Source organism: Papaver somniferum, chromosome 6, assembly GCF_003573695.1.
Source record: "Papaver somniferum cultivar HN1 chromosome 6, ASM357369v1, whole genome shotgun sequence".
Classification (NCBI taxonomy): Eukaryota; Viridiplantae; Streptophyta; class Magnoliopsida; order Ranunculales; family Papaveraceae; genus Papaver; species Papaver somniferum.
The window spans coordinates 159319425-159328982 of NC_039363.1; the positions used below are offsets into that span (position 1 = coordinate 159319425).

At 37.8% G+C, this 9558-nt stretch overlaps 1 protein-coding gene across 2 annotated transcripts; it reads left to right on the plus strand.

Annotated features, from left to right (window-relative positions):
• The first annotated feature begins 687 nt into the window (after window positions 1-687).
• Window positions 688-4304, plus strand: LOC113289903 (ycf3-interacting protein 1, chloroplastic-like). Of its 2 annotated transcripts, XM_026539334.1 has the most exons (6): window positions 688-1058; window positions 1184-1228; window positions 1327-1440; window positions 2017-2097; window positions 3180-3344; window positions 3838-4304. In XM_026539334.1, the coding sequence occupies exons 1-6, from the start codon at window positions 756-758 to the stop codon at window positions 3925-3927; spliced, it is 798 nt and encodes a 265-aa protein (XP_026395119.1). In that variant the 5' UTR covers window positions 688-755; the 3' UTR covers window positions 3928-4304. The 2 variants fall into 2 exon arrangements, with proteins under 2 accessions (XP_026395119.1, XP_026395120.1); XM_026539335.1 differs by lacking the exon at window positions 2017-2097.
• Window positions 4305-9558: the final 5254 nt, after the last annotated feature.

The window sequence follows — 9558 nt, forward strand, 5'->3', positions numbered from 1 at the left end:
GAAATCACATTAAAAATAGATATCGGCATGTATATAGGGATTACAATTTTTTACTTCTTCGCCTTTATAATAGGGACAGAGAGAGTACTTCTTAACGACCCTTTTTAATTTTAGCAACATGCCTCGAAGAAAGTATATAGGACTCAAACGAGGGAGGTTAATTTAAGAACATATATGCTTTTGCGCTGTGGTTGAAAATGGTCAAATAAATCTAGCCGACCAGTGAGGATAAAGGGGAAGGATCCGTTGACATGATTATAATGACATAATCCGTTTACATGGTTATCATTTTTTCTACCAAACCCAAACGACAATGAATTTAAAGCCAATATTTTGGTGACATGTTCCTCGTATAAAACTCTAGATTCCTATCAAAAATGAGAGTATTTCGAAATACGAAACTTCACCATTCACAAATTTTAATTTCAATCGTTAATCTTCGACGATTGATATTCAAAATGGTAGATGATGGTCTTATACATCTCGGAATGCTCTCATTTTTGGTGGAAGTATAGAGACCTATAAGAAGAACATGTCATCAAAATATTAGCATCAATTTCATTGCCGATTGGGTTTGGTAGGAAAAATGGCGCTAAAACATCAAAATTATGTTATTATAACTATGTCAACGGATACTTCCCCGAGGATAAAAACTTAAAATTGTAATAGTGAACACTAATCAGAGGCAATGACCACTCCTCAGTATAGATAGAAAGAGAGCAGTGAGTGAGACTCTCTCTCTCTCTCATAATCAAATGGCTCTTCGACTGTCTCAACTGCCCTTGGATTCCTCATATTATTCATCATGCACTGCTACTCCTACTCCTACTCAATCCCAGTTTCTCTTCTTCCAACACCTACCTTTGAATTACAGAACAAAAGCTACCCTTTCTGTCCACCACCGCCACCAACGAAATAATTCCAGACAAATTCTAATATTAGTTGGTAAAGAAAATGCTGAACTTGGTGTCTCCACCACTCAAGAAGACGATAATCAACCACCACTACCACAAGATGCTACTCCTGAAGAACTAGAATATATTCAACAAATCAAAAGAGTTGGTTTTCCTTCTTCACTTTTTTTTCCTCCAACATTATCTTTCTCAAGTAATTATTTTTCTCTTTTCTTTTCTTTTCTTCATTTGATTTTGAATTTAACTTTGAATTTGTTTGGAACGTTAAGGTGATTGAGCTTCTAAAGAAAAACAGGGATATGCTCTTTAGTGAGGTAATATTTATTTGTTTCCCCTAGTACTTTCAAACTGAAATTGCAGTAGGATTTATGTTGCAATTGATATCCTTCTTGTGCTTGTTAAAATTGCGTAGATCAAGTTAACCATATCTATTGAAGACCCAAGAGAAGTTGAGCGTCGGAGATTGCTCGGTATCGATGATCCTGATACTCCAACTAGGGATGATTTAGCTGAGGCACTGGATGAGGTATTATCTTTCTTTTTTTTTTCTATGTAATATTTCTATTTACTCTCAGTTTCGTACGTTTTTTATTGTTTGTAACAAAAAGTGATAGAAGATTTAGGGAAGGAATAGAGCCATTCCTTAACTTCGGATATACGCTAAGAAAATCAAGAGGGAGGAATCTATTTGATAGCTGTGGCTATTGGTAGTTTTAGATTAATCCTCACAATTATTAGCATTGGCTTAACTTAGATCCTTTTGCATTTCAGCTCTGAAAAAACTAAGTACAATACCATAAATCTGTCTTGAGTACCCATCCCTGGCAAGACGTATTTCATGATTCTGATTTAGAAGATGCAACGAGAGAGAAAAATAATCCGCACACTGCCTTAGTAAAATATCCAGAATACCCTGGAGGGTCCAGCTCTTTTGATCTGAAATGAGATTACAATTTACATTCTGCCCTTGAAGTCTCATCAATCTCGAATATCCTGCATGAGAATTTCTTTTGTCAGCTGTATTTCCGTTTCCTGCATGCACTCAAGATGGAGTTGCTCGTTTATATTTACCAGTGGTTAGCATTGGCTTCTGAAACTATAGGTAAATGAAGGAAGAGTACCGGAAAATCGTGTTGCACTTCAAATGCTTGCCAAAGAAATGCTTTATTGGCCTAATGTAGAGGTATTGTAGTTTATTAGGCCACTTAATTGTTAAATGAGATGTAGATGTTATATCTATAATGTGGAATCAGGTCCTTCTTCGCTGTGCTGTCTATTAGTTGACACCATGCATGTTCCCTGTACATCCTTAGGTCCGCTGTATACATGTGTGATTTTCAATGTCCTCATATCCAAATTATTGCAGAAGAAAATACTTTAATAAATACTTTTATTTCAAAATAGCAGCCTTCTATTTTACTCTGCGAAGTCTATTTTATCGTTATGGAGATGGATGTCCTAGATAAATGGTACTGATACTGTTAAGATGACACGTGAGGAAGCGACTAGCCACAAAAGTAAGAGTAGCAAGACCTGTAGTAACAGTACCATGTAAATATCAATTTACATCATATGGGCTACTTCTCATACTCCATAAAAATGATACGAGGTTTTGAAATGTAAAGGACGAGAGCCAGGGAAGGCTTAATTAGTTGATTTGTTTTTAAGTTTACATATACGATGTAGAGAAACTTCGGAGATCTGGAGAAAATAAGGTACTAGACTAGTACTCTAGTACGATATAGGAAGAGCATGGATATGTCAAATTAGTTGATTGTTAGAAATACCCATCCCTTTCCATTAGAAGCTCAATACTGAAAGATGTCCACTCAATGCTTTAAAGCCGTGCAGAACGGTTGGGTGCCTTAACCATTATAAAGGCTGTTTCTTACTGTTTGCCTTTACCCTAAATTTATCCTAATGGAATGGCCTAAAGTCATTGCCAATGTAATCACCACTATGCCAGCCCTTTCTGAAGCAGCAATTTAGTTCCTTTAGTTGTTTTATTAGTATCATTTTATTAGGGGACATATGATGTATCTATGACATTATTTGTTAGCCAACCTTATTGGGGTACTGGGTCTGTACAATGTTCCCATCAGATCTTCTGGGGTGCATACATGTTCTCATGTGGCAAACAATGCTAAGAGATTCTGTAAACATGGAGTTCAGAGGTGGTGTACTGAATCAAATTATGTTTCGTACACTGAATAAAATTATGTTTCTTGAGAATTGTTCATTTTCTTACTTTGTTTTGTCCAATAGGTTCAATCGATAAATAAAAAACCCAGCAAATCTCTATATGCCAAGGCAACTAACACTGGTGTTGATCCCAAAGTGGCTGCTAAAAAACTCAAAATTGACTGGGATACAGCTGCAGAGATTTACGATGATGAGGATAGTGACCAAGTAGACGTACCTGCCGCCGTGGTTTGTTTTCTTACCTCCTCTCTCGGGCTTCTTGCAATTTTTTCCAAGTTTTAGTGCGTACTCGAATCTCAGAGGGTGTGAATTGATGCGCCCAGTTTTCCAAATGGAACAGCCACATAAACATACCCCTCATAGTTAATCAAATTTTGCTGACCCAAAACACCCTATATCTATTCTTAAAAACTAGTAAACTCTGGTTAAGCATTATTGATCAGGACATGACCGAAGTCATACGTAGGATCACTCTGACATCAAAAATAGGAAATTCTACTTTTGTGATCCTTAGTTTTTATTTCCATGTCTTCTGTTGGGAGTGTTAGAGTGTTAGAACGAAGGTTTAATGTGGTAGTTTGAAATTTCACTAGTCCTGTATTCACGTGTTCTACATTTTTAAACCAGTTACGACACCTGATCCTAAACCTATGAGATTCACTTTTCTGCTTTGACAAGGCTCTTTGTGAGTACGTAACCAGGCTAGCTAATTGTCATGCAGGGATTTGGTGCGTTGTACTTGGTTACCGCTCTTCCAGTTATCATTGGAGTCTCCGTCGTCCTGATTCTGTTCTTTAATTCTCTGCAGTAATTGTTTTGCTTCTTACGTCTCTGTAGTTGATGTATAATCCCGAGTCTAATAAAATCATTAGTCTAACTAGACTTGAGGCCATATTTCAATGCGAAAATCAAGTTGTTTCTTGTGAGCTTGACTGCATCAATTGTCAAAGAGGCTACACGACTCCCCAAAGAATTATGTTAAAAACGGCCTATAAGGATTAATGTTGGTTGTAAGTGTGTCTTACACACAAGTCATACCTGTCTGTAAGTGTGTTATACACACGAGTCCTGTTATTGTCTATTACAGCTGTTATTGTCGGAAAACCGAAGTTACATTCATCTCGAACCGGCATGTTTTCGTAGAAGCCAATTCAATGAAACATCCTACTTTGGATAAGTTAGCTCGAATCCGTCTCTTAAATCTTTAGATTAGCATGATCGAATAATACTAGCACGAATATATGGTCAATACGATAATAGACAATCACACACGACACAGATTACGTGGTTCACCGACCTTTTGTAGGCTACATCCACGGCCAAAATCACCCCGAGAATCTTTCATTATTATAAAAAGTCATTACATTGACACTTTATGTAATCAGCTAGTTATGTAACCCACTAGTGCTAAACGTTATAAACAACAAGACATATTACGAAGAGTTTACCTTTTCTTTTGTTCTTCTTCTTCCATATACCTTCACCGCTATGGTTGCTTTGACTTTAGACAAGTACATGAAGAACATCATGAATTCTAGATTCTCCCATATGAACCCTAGAAACACTGGATTTCTCCCTTACCCATTCTTTCTACAAGTCACTCTTCTCACATAGATTTTGCCCCATCACCAACCATTATAGAGAACAATGGTTGTGACCCTCACATCTTGTCAACATGATTCTACAAGAGAATTAATCCAGAGAGTTATTTCTCCGCACCATATAAGTTCTCTTATATAGTAGTTACATCTTTTCTCCCCAAGTCTTAAAGAACTTCTAAGAATATCCTCACACCTTAATTAGGAAACACTAAACTTGGAAAACACTCCTCCAAACCGTCATACAAGTTTCCTAATCCAAACAAATCTGGTAGACAATTGATTCCCGAAATAGGCTTTTATCCACGGTTTTGAAAGCATTAGATCATTGTTTCTGCTTTAAATTGTGTTACCAAAAGTCCAATTTTATCCATAATGTTATGTTTATGGAACAAAACCCTAACAGTATTAACAGAATGTTTATTCTTTTATATCAGAAACATCTCTGCAGAAATACAGACTTTGTATGTTTCTTTTGATGAGAAAATCTTAATAAAAATCATTTCATTAAATATTTCATGGTATCAAACTTTTGACGAAGATCTTGATTCTTCATCACGTTTCGATCCAACATTGCTCAACAACAAATTCCGCTGCAAAATTTCTAAGATTTCCTTCTTAATATTCATAAGATTCATCACTACTAATTCTTAAAATCATTACTATTTGTTCGTCTGATAATTCTAGATCTAGAATCTTATTCACCTTTTATCAGTTTTTGAATAAAGTTTTTAGATCTCATTGATCAATTCTTTGATATTCTTGTAATCGAACAAGAATTTATTTATCTCTGATCTTTACTTGAAGGTTCTTGATTTCAAATCGATAATTTAAAAACAAATATTGAGATAAACAAACAAGCAATAGACAGAGTATTTAGTCAATTACTGCTCATTTTGAAGAAGTAGGAAAATAATCGCCCGAATTTAAGGTATGGAATACACATTGCTTTTTTTGATTTGTGTTTCGTTCTTATTGTCTATCCTGGCATATTAATGAAATTATTTTTGTTTCCTATGCAAGGAAAATTTGGAGAAGGGAAAAAAGGAAATATCACAATTCAAGTTCCCACATCGGACGAGACGAGGAGGATACACGGGATTAATAGAAAAATTAGTAAGTTTGTTGTCTTATTTATTATACACTGCACAGTAAAACTGGCCATATCAGATAGTGTTCCATTGAACTTCTGTTTTGTATGTCGTGTTGCATGTCTCATATACGCAGAAACTTATAACGGTATAAGGATGTGTCCTCTTACACCAATCTGTATCCCTAAAGACCTCTGACTAAGTGTATTGCCTCTCAGAGCATACATGAATATGCAGTCTCTCAATTGAGACCACGTCATATTTCATTAATACTGAACAATTTCAGTAATTACTTTTATATATAATCGAATGATTGGACGGCTCCTAGACAGCTTGCCTGCTAGTATAGAGCGACAACGTATTCAGGATGTAACAATGATTTCCCTGGCTATATAAAAGACATCTGTATAGAATCTTAATGATTGGATGGCTCCTAGACAGCTTGCCTGTTAGTATAGAACGATAACGTCTTCAGGATGTAATAATGTTTTCCTTGACTATACATAAGAAATATGATGATTCAACTATCTCATATCACCTAATCCTTGAATAATTAATGCTCCTAGACAGCTTGCCTGCTAGTATAGAGCCATCAATTAATTATTTCTAGTTGCTAGATTCATAAATTGAATTCCTTCATAACATTCTACGTTCTTTATAATATTCTGATTACTTCAATTCATGGCTTTTCCCAGTAGAATTGCATGGGTTAGTAATAAATATTCAATGTACGGGCATCTGAGCTACCACATAGTAATACCAAGAAAATGGTGCAAGTGTACTCAACAATAATGCACTAACAAACACCTGAATGCACGAACGTGCATTCAAAAATAAGAAGGAATGGGGAAACCTATGCAAAATAGAGAGAAAAATAATATATTAATTGAGACGCCTAGGGGACCGGTCACACCGGCCGGTCGGTCATGCCGCCGTGGCCGGTCCCACGCCTCTTCCTTTATTTTATCATATTTTATTATTTTTCCTTGATCTCATGAAAATTCCTTCATTTGAGCAAATTCCTTTATTTTGGCAAAACTCTTCAGTTTCATCATATTTCCTTCGCATGATGAAAATAATATAAAATTAGGAAAGGTGTCGTGGGATCGAGCCTACTAGTCGGCCGACCATGCCCTAGCCGTGGCCGGTCCCACACCTTGTATTTCCTTATTTTATTATTATTTTTTCCTTCACTCTATGAAAACTCCTTGGTTTTAACAAACTCCCCAGTTTCAGGAAATATCCTCTGCATCATGGAAATAATATAAATTTAGGAAAGGTGTCACGGGACCGGGCTTACTAGCCGGCTGGTCATGCCCTAGCCGTCTCCGGTCCTACACCTTGTAATTCCTTATTTTATTAATATTATTTCCTTCATCTTATGAAGTTCCTCAGATTGAAGAAGACCTTGATTTCTTCATATTTTCTTTAATGTTGCTTAAACGCAACCAGAAAATGCCAGAATTCTCAAGGCTGACCAGGGTCAGCCCTTTGGCTTACACAAAGCCGGTCCCACATATTTTCATAATTTGACCTAACTCGCTCATATTAGGTTCAAAATCTTCTAAACAACGTGGACTTTCATCAAACGATCGTCAGTCGGACCCATGATCACTAGGGCCGGTTGCATGACCCCTTGGTCGGTCCCTCACTTCTCCATAATTAGGTTTTATTACCTAGCGTTCAGACGCGCACTATTTTAATAAATGATTAAAGCAGCATTTAATCATCCTTTCACCAACTAGTCTTCAAGGAACTTTGGTATTAGCTCACTTTAGCTATCAACATTCATTCAACAATTATACATCTGTCTCAACAGACATGTTCAATTCATGAATTCTAGAACATTTGTAAATCATGTTCGACTCAGCAATATAAAGACTCATCGTCTCACCAAGTCGACAACTGACTAACTAAATACATGTCTGCCTTGCAGAGTCCACGATCACGAGAATCAATCGTGTCACATGGAGGATATTAACTAGGGTTTTGGTCTAGCGGCCTATGGCACGTGTGTTTACCCAAGATAAGAATGTGACTAAGTCATGCAAGCGGTTGAAAGAGTTAAAGAAGTAGTGGGTGGAAAATCAACCAAGTCTTCGCACGATGAGTAACTGGTTTTAACACGATTTCCACTTTCCCACTCCTTGACTCCAGCAACCGTCACACTTGCTGGGATCAATGTGTCTACTACTTTTTGCAATATAAATAAGTCTCTGAATCTATGATTGAAAAACAATACAACATTAGTCTAAGAGAACCAGAACTTAGCGTCTGAGAAATAACTCTCAACATAGCAAATTCAATCATCATAATTTATTTCTTTACGATGAATATACAACACATTCACAATCATTGATCATCATTGATCTCACACATACTTCTCAGCTTCCCTACTACAGATCGAACCATCCTCTCTTGTGATCGAATTGACTCTGGAAAGACCGTTTTCTTGGTTTAGGCCGGAGTCTTACAGATTGATCTCTCGAATTCAAGCACTCCCTTTGCAGTGCATCTGTTTGCAAAAGGTTAAAGCAATTCGCTAGGTGGCAGGCCTCAAAAAGGGTATAGAAATTATCCCCAGCAGCGGCGCCAAAAACTTGGTGGGCCCGGGGATGTGTAAAAATTAAGCGTAATAAAAACGCGGGCCTACAGTAATACCGCAAGTGCACGGTCGTCAGTTATAGCTCGTGCAAGTACGGGTCGATCCACAGAGACTGGGTGTGTTTTGGAGTGTTCTAGCTATTTTGGGTTCTAAATTTGCTATTGTTGGGCTTTGGGTACCAATGGATTTTGGTAACCAATGGGTTATGATTGTGCTTTGGGCCTTTGAATGATTTTGAAATGGATTGAACTGAGCTTGGGCTCAGAAATGTGGACTATGGGCTTTAGGTCTTAAACCTTGTTTTGGGCTTTTGGGCTCAATGGGATTGAGCTAACAGTGGACTGTGGTCTTTTGATTAGACCTGGGCTTTGGTTTGTAAAGGGCCAATGGTTAAAAACCCAGGCTTTGGACTTATGGGCTTCTGAGGCTTTTGGGCTCAATGCAGCAGCAGCAGCAGTGGAAGGAAAAGGCAACAGGAGAGTTGCAGGGCAGATGGGTTGCAGCAGCAGCTGCACAAGCAGTGCACAGCAGCTCAAGGCCAAGAAGACAGCAGCAACAGCAAGGGAAGCAACAGCAGCAGCAATACTGCACAGTAGCTGCTCAAGCAGTGCAAGTAGTAGCAGCAGGGGAAGAAAACAATGCAATGCAGCAGTGCAATGCAGCAAGGCAAAGATGGAAGCAGCAGCAGTACTGCAGGGCAGAGGCACAGCAGCACTAGCAGTTTGCAAGGCAGTGGCCAAAGCACTGAGTAGCAGCAATCAGCAGGGGAAGCACAACAGTGGCCAATGGCCAAAGATGGAAGCAAAACAGAAAACAAAAGAACAGCAAAAACAGCAAAGATTAAACAGACTAAAAACTAAACAGCAAAAGAAAGATGACAATACAAGTGAACCAAGGCCTAAGCCAAGGGCAGGGGAGATGGTGAAACTAACAGTGATAACAATGCAAGTAGTAGCAGTGGCTCTAGGCATACCAATGGAATGGGAGGAGAATTAGCTTGCTATGAGCACTAATTCCTCCCATTGCTCAATCACAACAATGCAAGAGAGTTAAGCATACAAAAATGGAATGGCAAGATAATCAGCTTGCTATGAGCACTGATTTCTTCCATTACTCAATCAAATCAATGCTTCAAAGCTCTAACCTAG